Raw genomic sequence first — 19,674 nt, forward strand, 5'->3', positions numbered from 1 at the left:
GGAAAGCTCCAGGACTGCTCTGGGACCAGGACTGGCACTGTGAGAACTCCAGAATAGAGTCTGAGAATGGCACTGGCACCAGAATCGGGACTGACACTGGGACTGCTCCGGGATCGAGATTGGCACCGGGACGGGAATCAGCACCAGAACTGCTCTGAGACTGAGATTTGAGACCGAGGCTGACAGCAGGACTGGGATGGGCACCGAGAGTGGTCTGGAACCTCCACGTTCATTCTGGGGAGTTTTAGCTGTGCCCCCACACAGGACTGGGAGGGACCCCTGGGTGGGGCAGGACCGCCTTGGTTCCCATCATTCTGGTGCAGCCATCCCAGTCCATATGGTCCCAGTCCATGTGATCCCAGTTTGTACAATCCCAGCCCATGTGATCCCAGTCTGTACAATCCCAGTCTGGATGGCCCTGATCCATCTGGTCCCAGTCTGTGCAGTCCCAGTCTGGAGGATCCCAGTCCATGTGATCCCAGCCCCATGATCCCAGTCTGCATGGTCCTGCATGGCTCACACTGCCAAGGTCTAGAATTCCAGTTCCCAGCCAGGAAATGATGTTCCTGCCTGTACTGGTATGGGTTCAGCAATTTGAGATTTCCCAGCCAACACACCCATTTATGTCGTGGCTTTAGCTTCCCAATCCTATTCCTGTTCCTATTCCCAATCCTGTTCCTGATCCCAATACCCTTCCTATTCCCATTCTCAGATCCTGATCCTATTCCTGTTCTCGATGCTTATCTCATTCCCATTCCCAATCGCAATCTCCTTCCCACTCTTGATCCCATTCCTGTTCTCAGTCTCATTCCTGTTCCCATTATGGATCCCTATCCTGTTCCTGACCCTGATCCTGTGCCCATTCTCAATCGCAATCTCGATCCTGTTTCAAATGCCTTTCTCCTTCCCGACCCTGCTGCTGTTTCCAGGGAATTGTTTTGGTCTCAACCTCCATCCCAAACCTGGGAGAGGTCAAGGACTCCCAAATCCTGGGCTCAAACACCCCTAAACGGGAAATTTGGGGTCAAAACCCCCCAAATCCCTAAATCCTGGGGTGTCAAACACCCCCAAACCCCAAAATTCTGGGGTCAATATCCCCAAATCCCAAATTCTGGGGTCAAAACGCCCAAATCTCAAACTCTGGGGTGTCAAAAAAAACCCCTGATCCCCAAATCCTGAGGTCTAAAACACCCCTGATCCCAAATTTTAGGATCAAACGCCCCCAGACCCCAAACTTTGGCATCAAACCCCTCCAGTCCCCAAACTGTTGAGTTGGAAATATTTGGGGGGGTCCAACCCCTCGATTCCAAAATTTGGAGTTAAACCCCCCTGATCCCCAAATTCTGGGGTGTCAAAACCCCCAAAATCCCAAATTTTAGAATCAAACCTTCCCCATCCCGAGACTTTGGAGTCAACCCCTCCAGACCCCAAAATCCCCCCAAAAACCACTCCAGCTCTGGGGGCACAGCAGGGCTCATTTGGGATTGATTTGGGGTTTATTTGGGATTTATCTCGGGTGAGGCAGCTCCAGGTGCAATGTCTGCAGAGAGACCCTGGGTACAATGCTGGGAAAAATCCCCAAAACCTCTGGGGAACCCCAAAAACCCCTGGGGGGCTGGAAAGGGGATTTGGGGTTGATTTGGGGTGGGAAATGTGATTTGGAATTTATTTGGAGTTTATTTGGGGTGGGGCAGCTCCAGGTGCAATGTCTGCAGAGAGACCCTGGGTACAATGCTGGGAAAAATCCCCAAAACCTCTGGGGAACCCCAAAAACCCCTGGGGGGCTGGAAAGGGGATTTGGGGTTGATTTGGGGTGGGAAATGTGATTTGGAATTTATTTGGAGTTTATTTGGCGTGGGGCAGCTCCAGGTGCAATGTCTTCAGAGACCCTGGGTACAATGCTGGGAAAAATTCCAAAAACCACTGGGGAACTCGAAAAACACCTTGGGAAACCCAAAAAATGGGATCTGGGGTGAGGATTTGGGGTGGAAAAAGGAGATTTTGGGATGGAAAAGGAGATTTTGAGTGGGAAAAGGAGATTTTGGGTGGGAAAAGGAGGTTTTGGGGTGGGAATTGGGGGTTCAGGATGGGGAAGCATTTTGAGCGGGAAAAGAGAATTTGGGGTTCAAAAATGAGACTTTGGGGTGGAAAAAGGAGATTTAGGGTGGGGAAAAAGGATTTGAGGTTGAAAAGGATATTTTGGGGTGGGAAAAGGGGATTTGGAGTGAGAAAAGGAGATTTGGGATGCACAAAGGAGGATCTGGGGTGGGAAAAGGGAATTTGGCGTGGGGAATTGGGGTGGCAAAGGGAGATTTTGGGGTGGGAAAAGGGATTTGGGGTGGGCAAAGGAGAATTTGGGGTGGGCAAAGGATTTGGGGTGGAAAGATATTTTGGGGTTGGAAAAACATGGATTTGAAATAAAAAAAGGCAGGTTTGGGATGAGCTGAACTTACCTGGGGGAGTGGGGGCAGGTGGGAGATTTGGGGCAGGGTCGGGACCATTTTGGGGGATTTTGGGGTATTTTAATGGGATTTGGGGGCAGTTTTGTGGGATTTGGGGGCAGTTTTCTGGGATTTCTGGTGTTTTGGGGTGGTTTTGAGCAACTTTCGAGTATTTAGGGGCAGCTTTGAGGGATTTTGGAGTGGTTTAGACAGATTTCAGGGCGTTTTTATGGGATTTTAGGCTGTTTCTATGAGATTTGAGGGCAGCTTGACAGGATTTGGGGTGTTTTGAGGCAGCTATGGGGTATTCAGGGGTGTTTTTGAAATGTTTCTCTGGGATTCTGGGGTATTCCAAACCCGTTTTTTCTGGGTTTGGGGGTGTTTGTGCAGGGTTTGGGGTCACTTTTTGGCGAAGGAGATCTTCATGGCGTTGCTCTGGGTGATCTTGAAGCCCTGCAGGGCCTCGCGGGCGGCGCCTGCCTGCACCTCAGTGTCGAACTCCACGAAGGCAATGTCGTGGCGCCCGGGCACCAGGCGCACCTCCTTGAACCCCGGGAATCTGGAGAGGGGAACGGGGTCAGAGACAGCCCCAGAAACGTGGGAATGGTACCCCAAAAATACAAGAATGGCACCCCAGAAATTTGAGAATGGTCCCACAAAAACTGAGGAATGTTCCTCAAAATTCAGAAACATTCCCCCCAAAAACCCAGGAATGTTGTCCCAAAAACTCAGGAATGGTCTCCAAAAACCCGGGAATGGTCCCCCCAAAAATTCTGCAAATGTTCCCCAAAAATTCAGGAATGTTTTTCAAAAAATCCATTGATGTTGCCCCAAAATACCCCAGAATGGTGCCTCCAAAAGCTGGGAATGGTCCCCAGAAAACCTAGGAAAGTTCCCCCAAAAATTCAGAAACATTCCCCTAAAAAACCCAGGAATGGTCCCCAAAAACCAGTGAATATTCCTCCCGAAATCTGGGAATGATCGCCCCAAAAACCCCAGGAATGTTCCCCCAAAACCTGGGAATGTTCCCCCAAAAATTCAGGAATGTTCCTCAAAAAGCCGCAAATGTTCCCCCCAAAAAACCCAGCTCCCCCTAAAAAATTCAAGAATGTTCCCCCAAAAAGACCCAGGAATGTTCCCCCCAAAAATTCAGGACTGTTCCTCCAAAACAAGCTGGGAATGGTTCCCCCAAAAACCCAGGAGTGGTCTCCCCCCAAAAAATCTAGGAATGGTCCCCAAAAAACTTGGGAATGTTCCCTCAAGAATTCAGAAATATTACCCGAAAATCCAGAAATTCCCATCCCCCAATCCAGAAACATTCCTCCAAAAATCTAAACCACCCCAAAAATCCCAATAATTCCCACAAAATCCCGGTATTTCCCCAAAAACCTGCCGCCCTCCCCCCTCTCAGCTCCCCCAGCCCCCCGGAATTCCCGAATTCCCAGATTTCCCCGGCTCTCACTGGTTGAAGAGCATGGACAGCATCAGCTCGTTGGTCTCCTCAGGGAGGTTGGTCAGGAACAGGATGTGGTTTGGGGGGTTCTCCGACAGCTGCAGAAGAATACAGAAAAAATCAGCCAAAATCAGACAAAATGGGCTCATAAACACACAAAACCAGACAAAATCAGACAGAAACAGACAAAATCAGCCAAAATAGTTTCAAAACCATACAAAATCAGACAAAATTGGCTCAGAAACAGACAAAATCAGCAAAAATCAGCCCAAAATCAGGTCAAAACCATACAAAATCAGACAAAATCAGCCCAAATCAGCCAAAAAAACATCCAAAAATCAGCTCAAAACCAGACACAATCAGCCGAATCAGCCAAAAGCAGCCCAAAGTTCCACTGGATACACACCAAAACATTGCCCCAAAATCTCACAAAAATACCCCAATATCCCCCCAAATCTGCAAAAAACCTGAAAATCCTCTGGAGATGGGGCCATTCTGGGGGGATCCCAGGACTTGGGGCCATTCCTGGGGGTGGGATCATGCTCGGGGTGGATGTGACCCCATTAATCCCATCAACTACCCAGAAAACCCGCATCAATCCCCCATTAACCCCACAAATCCCCTATCAACCCCATCAATCCCCCATTACCCCCACCAATTCCCCATCAATCCCCCAATAACCCCACCAGTCCCCTATAGCTCAGGTTATGGGGTCACTCACAGGCTGTGGGGTGGGCATTGGGGCCATGCCGGGATTTGGGGCCATTCCCGGGGGGATGCCGGGATTTGGGGCCATTCCAGGGGGTGGGATCATGCCCGGGGGGGGGATGTAGGGCGGTTGCCCCCCCAGGTGTGGCAGCATTCGGGGCGGCTGCGCCAGCGGTGGCATTCCCTGAGGAGAGACCCCAAAACCAGCAAATTAGTCCAAAGAACAGACAGAACCCCAAAGTTACCCCAAAACCACGAAATTAGCCCAAAGGAACAAAGAAAATCTCAAATGATCCCAAAACACCCCAGATTACCCCAAAACCAGCCTAAATTACCCCAAAAACAACCCAAATTATCCCCAAAACACCCCAGATTATCCCAAAGCATAGAGAGAACCCCAAATTACCCCAAAAACACAGAGAGAACCCAGAATGATCCCAAAAACATCCCATATTATCCTGAAGAACAGACAGAATCCCAAATGACCCCAAAAACACCCCAAGTTATCCCAAAGGCACAGACAGAACCCCAAATTACCCAAAAGGCACAGAACCCCAAATTATCCGATCCCAAATCCCATGTGACTCCATAACTGACCCCAAATCCCATCACTCACCCCAAACCCCATCACTGACCCCAAATCCCATAGCTGACCCCATAACTCACAGGCACTGTGCCCTGTGCCCCCTGTGTCCCTGTGCCCTTTTTGGGGCCGGGGGTGTCCCCTGTGCCCTTGGCCTTGCGCTTGTCCCGTTTGCGTTCCCGTTCTCGGTCCCGCTCCCGATCCCGTTCCCGCTCCACAAACGTTCCCTTCATCTTGGCAATGATGTCCGAGTCTGTCTTGGCGTACTGGATCCTCTGCAACACAAATCCCAAATTCTGGGTGTTTTGGGGGCTTTTTTTGGGGTGCGTGAGGGGATTTGGGGCATTTCCAGGAGCAATATTGGGGTTTTCTCATGCATTTTGGGACGTTCCAGAGGGATTTCTGGGGGATTCAGGGAGTTCCAAGAGGGATTTTGGTGTTTTCTGAGGGATTTTGAGGGGGATTTTTGGGGTTTTCTGAGGGATTTCGGGCATTTCCAGGAAGGATTTGAGGGAGTTCCAGGAGGCATTTTGGGATTTTCTGGGGGATTTTGGGGTTTCTGAGGGATTTCTGGGGGATCTAGGGAATTTCCAGCAGGGATTTCAGGGAGTTCTAAGAGGGATTTTTGAGATTTCCAGGAGACATTTTGGGGTTTGAGGCATTTTGAGGATTTTGGGGTTTCTGAGAGATTTGGCATTTTCTGAGGGGTTTCTGAGGGATTTGGGGAAATTCAGGAGGGATTTAGGAATTTCAGAGAGATTTAGGGGGGATTTGGGGGATTTCCAGCAGGGATTTCAGGGAAGAGAGATTTTTTGGGGTTTCTGACAGACTTGGGGGATTTCCAGGAGGCATTTTGGGGTTTTCTCATGGGATTTTGAGGGGGATTTTTGGGTTTTCTGAGGGATTTGGGGTTTCCCAAGGGATTTCTGGGGGATCTGGGGGATTTCCAGCAGGAATTTCAGAGAGCTTCCAGAGGGATTTCAGGCATTTCCAGGAGGCACTTTGGGGTTTCTGAGAGATATGGGATTTTCTGAAGGATTTTAAGGGGGATTTTGGTGTTTCCAAGGGATTTCTGGGAGTTCCAGGAGGCATTTTGAAGTTTTCCAGCAGGGATTTGGGGTTTTCTGAAGGATTTGGGGAGGTTCCAGAGGGAATTTTGGCGTTTCTGAGGGATTTAGGGTGGATTTGGGGGATTTCCGGAAGTTATTTTGAGGCTTCTGAGGGATTTGGGGGTTTCAGAGGGATTTCTGAGGGATTTCCAGCAGGGATTTTGGGGTTTCTGAGGGATTTAGTGGGGATTTGGGGGATTTCTAGAAGGGATTTCAGGGAGCTCCAAGAGGCATTTTGGAGTTTCCAAGAGACTTGGGGAGGTTCCACAGAAGATTTGGTGGGGGAATTTTGAGGTTTTCTGAGGGATTTTGAGGAGCATCGGGGGGGATTTCCAGAAGGGATTTGGGGTTTTCTGAGGGATCTGGGGGAGGATTTGGGAATTTCTGGGGGGTTTGGGGCATTTCCAGGAGGCATTTTGGGGTTTTCCAAGGGATATCTGGGGGGTTTCCAGCAGGGATTCGGTGGAGTTCCAGGAGGAACTCTGGGGTTTTCCAGCAGATTTTAGGAGGTTCCAGAGGCAGTTAAGGGGGGTTTGGGGGATATTTGAGGCTGCATTTTGGGTTTTTTTCCTAGGAATTCAGGAATTTTCCCCAGAATTTCACGTTTTTTTTCCCAGAATTCCAGGGTTTTTTTCCACAAAATTCCATTTTTTTTTACAAGTCCTGGTATTTTCCCCTGAATCTGTGTCTCACCGCGGGCTTGTTGTAAAGGGGAAGCTTTGGGGTTATTCCCAGTTTTATTTGAGAGTGATTTTGGTTTTGGTTTTTTTTTTTTCCCTGCAGGAATTCAGGTTTTCTCTCAAAATTTGGGTTTTTTTCCCAAATTTGGGGATTTTTTTCCCAAAATCCTGGATTTTTCTCCCAAATTTCTCTCTCACCATGGGTTTGTCGTAGAAGGGGAAGCCCTGCATGGAGCGCAGGGCATTGGTGGCACTGCTCATCTCCTTGAAGATGACGAAGGCCTGGCCCCGCATGCGGAGACTGCGCGACACCAAAATGTCCAAAATCTGCCCAAACTGGGAGAAAATGGCGTACAGGGACTTCTTCAGCTCTGGGGACACAGAGGGACAGGTGACAATGGGGACAGCACAGGGACAATGGCGACAGGGGACAATGAAGACACACAAGGACAATGGGGACAGTGACAAAATGTCCAAAACCTGCCCAAATTGGGAGAAAATGGCATATAGGGACTTCTTCAGCTCTGGGGAAACACAGGGACAGGTGACAATGGGGACAGGGTATAATGGGGACAGCACAGGGACAATGAGGACAGGTGATCATGGGGACAGGGACAGCTCCAGCTCTGGGGACAGTGACAAGTTTAGGTGACAATGGGGACAGACACACAGACAGGTGACAATGGGGACAGACCCCCCAGCCCCCCCTCACCATCCTTCTTGATCTTCTCGTTGAGGTTGTTGATGTAGATGGTGTGGTTGGGGCGGGGCTCCTGCACCGCCATGGCCGCGACCTCTGTGGGGACAGGGACCCTCTGTGGGGACAGGGACCCTCTGTGGGGACGGGGGGAATAGGGACAGGGACCCTCTGTGGGGACGGGGATAGGAACCCTCTGTGGGGACAGGGGGGGACTGGGACAGGAACCCTCTGTCGGGACAGGGACCTTCTGTGGGGACGGGGGGGGACAGGGACAGGAACCCTCTGTGGAGACAGGGACCCTCTGTGAAGACAGAGACCCTCTGTGGGGAAGGGGGGTTTAGGGGGGATTTAGGGGGCCTGGGACCCCTTCACCCCCTGGGACCCCCCCTCTATGTGCCCCTGACCACCAAATCCACCCCAGACCCACCTAAACCCTCCCAGTTACCCTCAGACCCACCAGATCCCCCCAAAATTCATCCCAAACCCAACTCAGATCCCCCAAAATCCCCTCAGACTCAATTGAGACCCCCCCCCCCCAAAATCCCCCTTGGACCCTTCAATCCCCCCCAAACCCCACCAAATCCCCTCAGACTCCACCAAAATTCCTCCAGACCCCCCTGGTTCCTCTCACAACTCCCCAGAATCCCCTCAGACCTCCCTAAAAACCCTCCAGACCCTCTCAAGCTCACCCCAAAGTCCCCTCAGACCCCCCATTCTCATCTCAGACCCCCCTACTTCCCCTCAAACCCCCAAAATCCCCTCAAACCCCCCCCAAATCCCCCATTTCTCCTCAGACCCACCTCAGACCACTCAATTGCCCTCAGATCTCCCCAAATCCACCTCAGACGCCGCAGAAACCTCTCAAACCCACCCAGTTCCCCCCAAATCCATCCCAGACAACTCAGTTCTTCTCATATCCACCTCAAACTACTCCAAATCCCCCTCAAACACTACTCAACCCCCCCCCCCAAATCCATCCCGGACCCACCTCAAACTCCCCCAATTCCCCCCAAATCCACCCCGGACTCACCTCAACCCCCCCCTCAAAGCACCCAAATTCCCCCCAAATCCATCCCGGACCCACCTCAGATCACTCAATTTTCCTCATATACACCTCAACCCTCCCCTCTATTTCCCTCAAATCCGCCCCGGACTCACCTCAGATACCCCATTTCCCTCCAAAGCCTCCCCAAACGCACCCCAGACCACTCAATTCTCTTCAACCCCCGCCTAAATCCTCCCATTTCCTCCAAAAATGCACTCCAGACTCCTCAATTCCCCTCAGACTCCCCCAACACCCCCCATTCCACCCCATTCCCACCTCAGATATCCTCATTTCCACCAAAGTCTCTCCAAACGCACCCCAGACCCCTCAATTCCCCTCAGACCCCTTAATTCCTCTCAGATCCCTCCAGATTGCCCCATTTCCCTCGGACCCCACCTCAGCTCCCCCCAAAGCCTCCCCACACGCACCTCAGACACCCTAATTCCCCTCAGACCCCTCAATTCCCCTCAGATTACCCCCAAACCCCCTCATTTTCCCCATTTCCCCATCTCAGCTCCCTCCTCAGCCGCCCCAAACTCACCTGAGACCCCTCAATTCCTCTCAAATCCCTCAATTCCCCTCAGATTCTCCCCTAAATTCCCCCATTTCCCCACCTCAGTTCCCTCCTCCGCTCTCTCCTCACGCTCTCCCGCCACCGCCTCCGCCGCGTGCGTGGGCCCTTCCCAGCCTATAGCAGCGCGCCTCTCCCCGATTCAACCAATCAGAGCGCGGTTTCCCTCAGCAATGCCCGCCTCCCCCGCCACTCCAGCCAATCAGAGGCCAGACGGAAGTGGCGCCCTCTGACCCCGGGGCCGGGCATGGAGTAGGCGCCCCCTCCCCCCCGCCCCCCGGGACCCCCGGGACCCTCCCCGGGCTCGGGCGGGTCCTGCGGGAGGCGCTGGGAGAGGACGGAGGGATCCGGGAGCTGCTGAGGCGGTGCAGGGACAGGTGGGGGAGGGGCGGGGTTGGGGGGTGGGGTCCCAAGAGGGGTTTGAGAGGGGGTCTGAAGGGCTTTGGGAGGGGCCTGGAGGGTCGTGGGTGGGGTCTGGGGGCGCTTTGGGGAGGTTTCATGGAGGGTCTGGGGGGCCCTGGAGGGTTTTGGGAGGGTGCTGGGGGTCCTAAGAGGGGTTTTGAGGGGGTCTGAGGGGTGTTGGGGTCTTTTGGGAGGGGACTGGGGGTCCTAAAAGGAGTTTTGGTGGAGTTTTAGGAGGGGTCTGGGGGGGTTCATGGGGGGTTTTGTGAGGGTCCTGGCTGGGGCCCAGGAGGGGTCTGGGGGAGGATCAGGGAGGGGTCCTGGGGGGGGGGTTTGGGGAGGGGTCTTAGGGGAGTTCGTAGACATTGTGGGAGGGGTCCTGGGAGGGTGTTGGGGGGGTCTGGGGTGAGTTCTCAGAGGGTTTGGGGAGGGGTCTGGGGAAATTTTGGGGAGGAGGATCTTGAGGGGGTTTGAGAGGAGTCTGGAGGGTTCTGGGGGTGTTACGGGAGGGGTCTGGGGGGTCTTAGGGAGTCTAGGAGACTCTAGGGGGTCCCGGGTTGGATTTGGGGAGGGGTCTGGGGGGTCTTTGGGGACATTTGGGCTGGGCCTGATTGGGGTCTGGGGGGTCTCAGGGGGTCCTGAGGGGGTCCCAGGGGAGATTTGGGGGTCCGAGGAGGGTCCTGGGTGGGGTTTGGGGTTCCTGGGATGGGTCCTGGTGGAGTTTTGGGGGTCGCAAGGGAATTTGCGGGTTCCTGGGGGGAGGTTGGGGTTCCTAGAGGGGTCCCAGGGGAAATTTGGGGTTCCTGGTGGGGGTCCCAGGGGAGATTTGGGGTTTCTGGGGGTTTTGGGGTTCCTGGGGGGTCGCAGGGGAGATTTGGGGTTCCTGGGGGGATCCCAGTGGAGATTTGGGGTTCCTGGGATGGTCCCAGCCCCACCCTGAACAAAGTCTGGGGGGTTTTGGGAGAGGGGGCACAGCAGGGGATTCCCCCCTCATTTTTGGGGGGGTATCTGTCACAATCCGCTATTAATGCAGAGCAGGGTTCGTGATGGTTCTTTTGATCTCAAAGGTGCAAACAGGCAAAATGCAGGGGACAAAATCAGTTTATTCAACAACAGCAATGCATTTCATCAAATGCCAACAATTCAGTTACGATAGAGGGCAGAGGTATAGGAAACAAAGTATAGAGAGAGGGGAAGAAAAGAAGGGGATGGGAGAATAGCTACCAACAGACGAGACGGGCGTCCTCGCGGGTCATCCGATAGACGAGTCTTTGTCCATGGGGAGATCTCAGGGGTCTTCTCCAGAGGGTAGACGAGTCTTCAACAGTGGAGAGATCTCAAAGGGTCTTTCCTGAGGGTCACTCTTTTATAGTCCTTCTCCAAAGCGAGTGGCTTCTGGCCAAAAGGTGGGAAGATTTATGGACCATTGTGTGGTGCTGCAGGAGACAGGTACGGTCAAGCAGTCCTCAGTTGGTACAGCACAATCTCCAGTTGGTACAACACAATCTCTGGATGGTGCCACGACAGCACAGTCCAGTGAACACAATACACCAGCACACAGTCACGAGCATCCACCTTGGCCAGGCCAGGAAACCATTGTCCAGAGTCAGCCTGGGTGGGGGTCCTCGAGGTCTCTTGTGACGGTCGGGAGGCAAAATCGAGGGGAACTTCGGACCGACCCTTACAGTATCCCATGGTGCCCCCTCCCCAAAAGCTTCGAGGGCCCCTGAAGTGGCTCCTGTTCTTCAGGCCGGTGACCCCACTGATCCAGAATGGGCCCCAGTGAGTCTGGGGGACCTGGGGGGGTTTAGAGTTTACAGGGAATTTTTGGGGAATTTTACTGGGTTTGGGGAGATTTGGGTAGACTTTCTGGGGTTTTCAGGGACTTTTGGGGGAGATTTTGGGGAGATTCTGGGATTTTGAGGGAATTTTTGAGGAACTTTACTGGGTTTGGGGGGGATTTTGGGGTTTTCAGGGAATTCTTGGGGGACTTTTCTGAGTTTGAGGGGGATTTTTGGGGCAATTTTGTGGGGTTGCTGCAGGGTTTTCAGGGGAATTGAAGGTTTTGAGGGAGTTTTGAGGGGACTTGTTTTGGTTTCGGGGGATTTTGGGAGTTTGGGGGGGATTTTGGGGGCACTTTGCTGGGTTTGGGGGGATTTTGGAGAGATTCCAGGGTTTTCAGGGAATTCTTGGAGAACTTTACTGGGTTTGGGGGGATTTTGGGGTTCTCAGGGAACTCCTGGGGTGGTTTTTGGGGGGTATCTTGGTTTGAAAGACAGGTGTCTGCTAAGAAAAGCAGAAGCCTTTTTTTTTAAATGGAGAATGTAAACCCCCTCCCTCCAAATGATTATAATTTTGAAATTAAGGAGCTGTCAGGCAAAGACATGGGAATAGGATTAACAATTCTTGACTGGGAAAATTAAAATAGAAATACAGTATTACAGAGAACAAACCCAAAATCAGTGATAGAGTCAGAATACAACCTGACACCCTGTCAGTCAGGGTGTTGGTAGCAGTCCGTATAAATGGTGGCTGCATCCTCCTGGATGACAGATGTGGTTCAGTTGAAGCAGTGCTCCTGTAGAAGGTGCAGTTTTCCTCCAAAGGTCCAGTGATAATGTGGAGAGATTTGGTTTTTACCCTGGGATCCAGTAGAAAAAGGCTGCCTTGTTCCAAATCTCAGGTTTTATTTAGGTAGGAAAGGCTTGGCTCCTTCCCCTGGCTGGAACATCTCCCAATGGCATGATGTAATTTTATCAGTCATGCAGTAGGACTCAATGGCCCATTAACAGACAATTAACATTAACCATTAACGGGCAATCCTTCCGGGACTAAGGATGGGTTGTGGAAAAAATAAAGATGACTGCTCCACCTGGTTTTAACAGATGGCCCATTAGCAGAGAATATCTCCCACAGAGATAAGGATCACTGTACCAGCTGGTTTCAACAGATGGTGATAGAATACACACCTGGGTCACATCCTGCATTGCAACCCAAGACATTGTCCACCCCTTATTCTATTACCATCTGCATAATGAAACCCTACACACAGTTCTCACTTAAGATTAGGTTTCCCTGGTACACAATGGACTTCTCCATCTTTCTGCATTTCCCACCAAGTGTAACCAGGTCCTTGGGCAAAGACAAGCCCACGGATGGGTCTGTCCTTGCCCAAGGTGGGACTAATCCAAACAGTCTTCCTTAAAATACCTTTCATGTGTGCCACAGGGACTTTATCTCTGGGCAAGAGATAAAGGGCAAGGAGACCAGCTCCCGTTTTAATGCCTTTAATGAGAAATCAGCTCTGGGTGGGAGCCCAACGGGTCACGTGCACCACCGCTGCTCCCGATCGACGATCCAGAGGAGGAGGAATTCAGCTTTGCTGTGCAGCAGAGCTGGGCCTTCTGTCCTCACAGGAGTCCTGCAGAAGACACTGGTTAGCTCGTAGTCCAGGGGTGTCACGTCAATCGGCTGCTGTTTAAGTCATGGTGACAAGGCAGGAGAGTCCTGGTTGGCGATTTCATCTTCTTCACTGCTTTTCTTACTTGGGAGTACCATTTTTGTTTTTTGATGTTATATTGGCTCGTTGTTTTTAGGGGTTTTTTATTACTGAGTTGTGTCCCATAAGTACTTGTGGTCTTCTCATTTACTAGGCATCATTTTGGGAGCAGCAAAGGTGTTACCCTACAGGTAGGGAAAAGGCACAATGGCAAGACAATTTCAGGGAGTGGGGATCAGAACAGAACAACAGCAACAATTAACATAAAAGCAGTGTGTTTTCCACAGTTAACAGAACATTAACAGAACAAACAGGAGCTTGTTTGTAACAATCTCCATCCACTGTGTGCAAGGGTTCAGACTGGGCAGGACCAGCTCGATTGATGGACCCTCGGGTGTTGACCATCCAGGTGGCCTTTGCTAAGTTCGTGTCCCAATTCTTGAAGGTTCCTCGGCCAAGTGCCTTTAGGATAGTCTTGAGTAGTCTATTGTACCATTCAACTCTCCTGGCAGCTGGCATGGTAGGGGGTATGATATATCCATTCAATGCTGTGTTCTCTGGCCCAGGTGTTGATAGGGCCGTTTTTGAAATGGGTCCCATTGTCAGACTCAATTCTTTCAGGTGTACCATGTCTCCACAGGACTTGCTTTTCCAAGCCCAGGATGGTGTTCTGGGCAGTGGCATGAGGCACAGGGTAGGTCTCTAACCATCCAGTGGTGGCTTCCACCATGGTCAGTACATAGCGCTTGCCCTGGCGGGTTTGAGGCAGTGTGATGTAGTCAATTTGCCAGGCCTCCCCATATTTATATTTGGACCATAGTCCCCCATACCAGCGGGGTTCACCCACTTGGCCTGCTTGATGGCAGCACACTTCTCACAGTCATGCATAGCCTGAGAAATACTGTCCATGGTTGATTAAATCGACCCCTCCGTCTTGTGCCCACTTATATGTGGCATCTCTGCTCTGATGACCTGAGGCATCATGCGCCCATTGAGCAAAGAACAACTCTCCTTTGTGCTGCCAGTCAAAATCTATCTGTGGCACCTCTATCTTTGCAGCCTGATCTACCTGCTCGTTGTGTTGGTGTTCCTCATTAGCCCGACTCTTGGAGACATGGGCATCTACATGACAGACTTTTACAGGCAGCTTCTCTACCCAAGTGGCAATGACTTTCCACTCATCAGCAGCCCAGATTGATTTTCCTCTACCTTGCCCATTAGCCTCTTTCCACCTTTCCAGCCAACCCCAAAGAGCATTGGCAACCATCCACAAACCAGTGTAGAAGTAGAGCTTTGGCCACTTCTCTCTTTCAGCAATGTCCAGGGCCAGCTGAACAGCTTTGAGTTCAGCAAGTTGACTCGATCCACCTTCTCCTTCGGTAGCTTGTGCAACCTGTTGTGTGGGGCTCCATACGGCTGCTTTCCACTTCCGGTTCATCCCCACGATGCTGCAGGAACCATCAGTGAAAAGAGCATAGCGTGTTTCATCTGCTGGCAGTTGGTTATATGGTGGGGCTTCTTCAGCTCAGGTCACTTGTTCCTGCTCCTCATCGTCTGTGAGACCAAAGTTTTCACCTTCCGGCCAGTTGGTAATTATTTCCAAAATCCCAGGGCGATTCGGGTTTCCAATACGGGCCCATTGTGTGATGAGGGCAATCCACTTGCTGCATGTGGCGTCAGTGGTGTGGAACCTTTCCTTTAAACATCCCCCTCGGCACTGGTAGTTGGGGTGCCAGGAGGAGTTGTGCTTCCAATCGTGCCAATCGTGGCTGAAGCAGCTTGAACTCCTCCATAGGCGGCCAAGATTTCCTTTTCTGTTGGAGTGTAGTTGGCTTTGGACCCTCAGTAATTTTGACTCCAGAATCCCTGTGGTCGGCCTCAAGCCTCAGCAGGTACCTCTGCCAAAGGCTCCAGGACAAGCCCTTGTTCCCAGCTGCAGATTCCTCACCTCTGGTCCTGTCCTGACTTGGCCAAGGGCTACTGCATGAGCAATCTCCTGCTTGGTCTGGGTGAAGGATTGAGGTTGTTCATGGCCCCAGTGGAAATTGTTCTTGCAAGTGACCAGATAAAGACGGCTCACAATCTGGCTGTACTCAGGAATGTGCATCCTCCAAAAGCCTATGGCACCTAGGAAAGCTTGTGTTTCCTTCTTGCTGGTCGGTGGAGACATTGCAGTGATCTTATTGATGACCTCACTGGGGATCTGGCACTGTCCATCTTGCCACTTTACTCCCAGGAACTGGATCTCTTGGGCAGGCCCTTTGACTTCGTTCTGTTCAATGGCGAAGCCGGCTCCCAGCAGAATCTCAATGATCTTTTCTCCTTTCTGAAATACCTCCATTCCCGTGTCACCCCACACAATGATATCATCAATGTACTGCAGATGTTCTGGAGCTCCACCCTTCTTCAGTGCAGCTTGGATCAATCCATGACAGATGGTGGGACTGTGTTTCCACCCCTGAGTCAGTCAGTTCCAGGTGTTCTGCACGCCCCTCCATGTAAAGGCGAACTGAGGCCTGCACTCTGCTGCCAGAGGAATGGAGAAGAATGCATTGATGATGTCAATGGTGGCGTACCACTTTGCTGCCTTGGACTCCAGCTCGTACTGCAGTTCCAGCATGTCCAGCACAGCAGCACTCAGCGGTGGAGTCACCTCATTCAATGCACGATAGTCTATGGTCAATCTCCATTCTCCTTCAGATTTAGGCACAGGCCAGATGGGGCTGTTGAAGGGTGAGTGGGTTTTGCTGATCACCCCTTGGCTCTCCAGCTCACGGATCATCTTGTGTATGGGATCACAGCATCTCGATTCGTCCAGTACTGCCGGCAGTGCACTGTTGAGGTAGGAATTGGCACCTGTTGCTCTTCCATCCTCAGGAGTCCCACTGCAGATGGGTTTTCTGACAGTCCCGGTGTTCAATTTGTTAATGCACTCTGTCTCTACAGCAGCTATTCCAAAAGCCTACCTGAGTCCCTTTGGGTCTTTGTAATAGCCGTTCCTGAGGAAGTCTATGCCTAGGATACATGGTGCCTCTGGGCCAGTCACAATTGGATGTTTCTGCCACTCTTTCCCAGTCAGGCTCACCTCAGCCTCCAGCAAAGTCAATTCCTGAGATCCCCCCGTCACCCCAGCAATTGAAACAGGTTCCTTCCCGACATGTCCCGATGGTATTAATGTACATTGTGAACCAGTGTCAACCAATGCTCTGTGTTCCTGTGGCTCTGATGTGCCAGGCCGTTGGATCCACACCATCCAAAAGACCCGGTTTTCCCTTGCCTCTCCCTGGCTAGAGGCAGGGCCCCTCTAGCCCTAGTTATTATTTCCTTCCTGGGCATAGATACTAGAGGTTCTTTCAAGGGGATTTGACAGATTATTTTCCCTTCTGTAATACCCTGCACCTTGGTCATGGGAGGCTGAACCTACCTTCACTTTAGAAGAACTCCCTTGGTTAGTGTTTCCCTCCCTGAGTTGATGCACCCGTGCTGCCAGGATAGAAGTGGGTTTCCCATTTCACCTTCTCATGTCTTCCCCATGGTCACGCAGAAAGAACCACGAGGTCAGCTCGTACTCTCCCTTGCTGGGGAACATTTTGCTCTAACTTTGGGATCTGTGACTTGCACTGGTGCTGCATGGGAACTCTTCCTCCTCACCTCCTCTCTCACCTCCCTCATCTCCTTTTGGAGGCTCTTAATTACAGCAGAGACATGGGCCTGCATCAGTCCATTGATCATACTGTCATAATTTCTAAGCTTGTTAGCAACAGAGCCCACTGTTTCTCGGTTGTCATCAGCATTAATTCTTGCAATAAAGGTGGTATATTGAGATGGGCCTAGGTTTGATACAACATCTGCCCTGTACACCTCATTTTGTTGAGGTCTTTGTCATGCTGTCCATCCCTCCCAAAGAGCACCTCCAGTACTGCCACTTCTCTCAGCTGTTGGATCCCTTCCTCAGGGGTCTTCCAGTGCACTCTATGGTGGTACTCCTGCATTCTCTTTCTGTGGACAAACCTGTCTCTCAGACTCATTAAAAGCCGCTCCCAGAGGGAAAGGAGACCTGGCTCCCTTACGAATATCTGATTCAGACCTGAGTCTTGGGTCAGGGCTCCCAAATTCTTTCCCTCAGTACTGTCCAGTTGCACACCTGTACCCATAAGGTCCCAGACCCGCAGTAACCAGGTTGTAAAAGCCTCACGGCCCCGTCGTACAATGTCTTTTCACAGGTTACGGAGACTCTCGTATGACAGGGACTCGATGATGATCTCAACTTCTGGCTCCCCTGCTGGTTGTGAGGGGGCCCCCTTCCTGACCCTTATTATCTAGGTGCCTTGTTTTCATCTTAGACTTCCTAGTTTCCACAGGGGCAACTGCTGCTGCTGAGTGCTCTTGCAGTTCAGCTGGAACCTGGACAGATGTAATGTCTGTGGGTCCCACTGCTGCACCATCAGAGTCTCCCTCTTTAGGGCAGGGGGAGGGTTTCTCACCAGCTGGGGAAAGATACTCCTTCAGCATCTGGCCTATCTCCTTCACTAGAACCCCTACCCACTCCGAGTGGTTAATTTCTGAGGTGGGCTGTGGAGCAGGGTCAGGCTCTGGGGCAGCATCACTATTTCCGGGGGTAGGTATCAGGGTTGTTATCCAAGTCAATCTCTCCTTATCTCTGAATGTTAGATAGAACAGATTTAAAAGGGATATTGGCAACACCTGCCACAGTATAATATCATTAGCATTTAGAGCAGATTGGAACCACTTGAAAACTGGGGTGGGCTTAATAAACTGGGTGATGGGTTGGGAGAAAATTTTCCCTGCTTTCACTTCCTCACAGCAAGTACCATTTTTGAAGTAACCCCAAAAACACACAGTTAGAGTACAACAGTTCTGAATCCATGTGACTGCCTTCCAGAGGAAGTTAAAAATCCATGAATTCCTCACCTAATCAACCCACAGAATGAACTGGATAATAGCCGCAGTAGCCTTAGTGATGAGCCCCATGTTCAAATAAGGGCTTGCAAATGGGAGAGATAGAGCTGTGACCACATGGAGCCAAAACCAGGGTAAGCCAGATAACATGATGTCACCTAAAAGAAAACGTAGGTACTTAAAGAACTGTTACTCTTTTTTCACCCTCCTCTCAATGCCCTTGTGCCCCACTGTTGGGTACCAAAATCTGTCTTGGTCTGAGAGAGAGGTATTTGCTAAAAGAGACTGGAGCCTCTCTTTGAAATGGAGAATGTAAACCCTCCCCTCCCTCCAATTTACTATAATTTTGAAATTAAGGGGCTCTCAATCAAAGATATGGGGTGTAGGAATAACAGTTCTTTACTAATATATCTAACAAGACAAACAAAAACAACCACAGCTATGAAGTTCTTAGCAAACAGAGCAGTAGCTCAGTTCCAGTCCTTTCTGGCTGCAGATGCCCTCTCCCTGCACTCAGTTACTGGTCGTGGGGGGCGCAGGGTGGCAGCGTGCAGCTGCAGGAGGGCTGGGGCGATGGTGGCCGTGTCCCAGGGGAAGAGGGATGGGAGAGACCTCTCCACTCATGGTGTTGGTCGCAGTGCTTAGCAGGGTGCCTGGAGGTGGCAGGTTGGAACAGGAAAGCAGGAGCACAGCTGGAGCTGGGCAAAGGCAGCGGTGTCAGTGCTGGGATGGAGGGGGGTGCTGGGCAGCAGCAGTGGTCATCCTACTCTGACTCCATGGGAAAAATGGCTCAAGCCAGTGCCTCCTCTCCTTTCTTCTTACTTCTTGGATCTCACGGTGTTTCCCCTTCCCTCCCCCCCACCATTTTCCACCTGTCTGTAGAGCCTAGTCTACAGTTCTTAACATAACAATGAGGAAAATGCCACAGAGGGAAAAGAGAAAAAGACCAATCCCCAACAGACACCTGTTGTGAGGTGAGAAGGGCAGCTCTTTTCCACTGGAAGGAAAACACTGAGCCCCAGTGTTTGGTGGTAGATGAGAGACTGCCTGCAGGAGGCCAAGGCCAGCCAGAGCTGTCTCTCCTGGCAGTTTTTTGGCTTGAAGAACCCTTGCAGATAGAAAACTTTTTAGAGGGAGTACCAATTTCAGCCTGCCTTGCGCACCCAGAGACAGGGATGGTTATTTTCTCTAGGAAGAAAAGCACAGAGCCCCAGTGCTCCAGAGGCTGATGAGAGGCAGCCCTCGACATGCCAGGGTCAGCCAGACCTGCCTTGTGGCCCCCAGGAGGCCAAACCATCCAGACCCATTCCATGTCCCCTTGGTTCCACAAGGCCCTGTAATGTCACAATGTTCTCCTTGCTTCTGAGGTGTCACAATGGCCCCTTGCTTCCATGAGGCCCTGCAGGGTCACAATGGCCCTTTGGTTCCCCACAGTGTCACAATGGTCTCCATGATTCCATGGGGCCTTGAAATGCCACAATGGTCTCCATGGATCCACGGTGCCCTGAAGGATCACAAGGGCCCTTGGGCTGAACGAGGCCCTGGAATGCAACAGTGGCCTCT

At 51.5% G+C, this 19,674-nt stretch overlaps 2 protein-coding genes and 1 long non-coding RNA gene across 6 annotated transcripts in view; 2 read left to right on the top strand and 1 right to left on the bottom strand.

The window, feature by feature from the left end:
* Nucleotides 1-1,474: 1,474 nt before the first annotated feature.
* On the bottom strand, nucleotides 1,475-9,415 carry SNRPA (small nuclear ribonucleoprotein polypeptide A). Of its 4 annotated transcripts, none has more exons than XM_088157644.1 (7): nucleotides 9,334-9,415; nucleotides 7,687-7,770; nucleotides 7,173-7,345; nucleotides 5,269-5,460; nucleotides 4,616-4,786; nucleotides 3,904-3,992; nucleotides 1,475-3,000 (listed from the first exon to the last, which is right to left on the bottom strand). In XM_088157644.1, exons 2-7 carry the CDS (start codon nucleotides 7,757-7,759, stop codon nucleotides 2,841-2,843), a joined length of 858 nt encoding a protein of 285 aa, XP_088013770.1. In that variant the 5' UTR covers nucleotides 7,760-7,770; nucleotides 9,334-9,415; the 3' UTR covers nucleotides 1,475-2,840. The 4 variants fall into 4 exon arrangements, with proteins under 4 accessions (XP_088013770.1, XP_088013772.1, XP_088013773.1 ...); XM_088157646.1 differs by having other exon boundaries at nucleotides 7,687-7,789; nucleotides 9,334-9,378; XM_088157647.1 differs by having other exon boundaries at nucleotides 7,173-7,310; nucleotides 9,334-9,371.
* A 150-nt stretch (nucleotides 9,416-9,565) lies between these two features.
* LOC148219376 (uncharacterized) overlaps nucleotides 9,566-19,674 on the top strand; it is a 69,340-nt gene continuing 59,231 nt past the window's right edge. Inside the window, exon 1 of the mRNA XM_088157649.1 lies at nucleotides 9,566-9,667. The gene's annotated coding sequence lies outside the window, so the exon portion shown is untranslated. The remainder of the gene's footprint in view (nucleotides 9,668-19,674) is intronic.
* Nucleotides 10,539-13,319, top strand: LOC148219377 (uncharacterized). Its single transcript, XR_015799797.1, has 3 exons — nucleotides 10,539-11,141; nucleotides 11,277-11,474; nucleotides 12,921-13,319. It is a non-coding gene; the product is annotated as an uncharacterized LOC148219377 (long non-coding RNA).

The sequence above is a fragment of the Sturnus vulgaris genome, unplaced genomic scaffold, assembly GCF_052056855.1.
Source record: "Sturnus vulgaris isolate bStuVul1 unplaced genomic scaffold, bStuVul1.hap1 Scaffold_141, whole genome shotgun sequence".
In the NCBI taxonomy this organism is placed as follows: Eukaryota; Metazoa; Chordata; class Aves; order Passeriformes; family Sturnidae; genus Sturnus; species Sturnus vulgaris.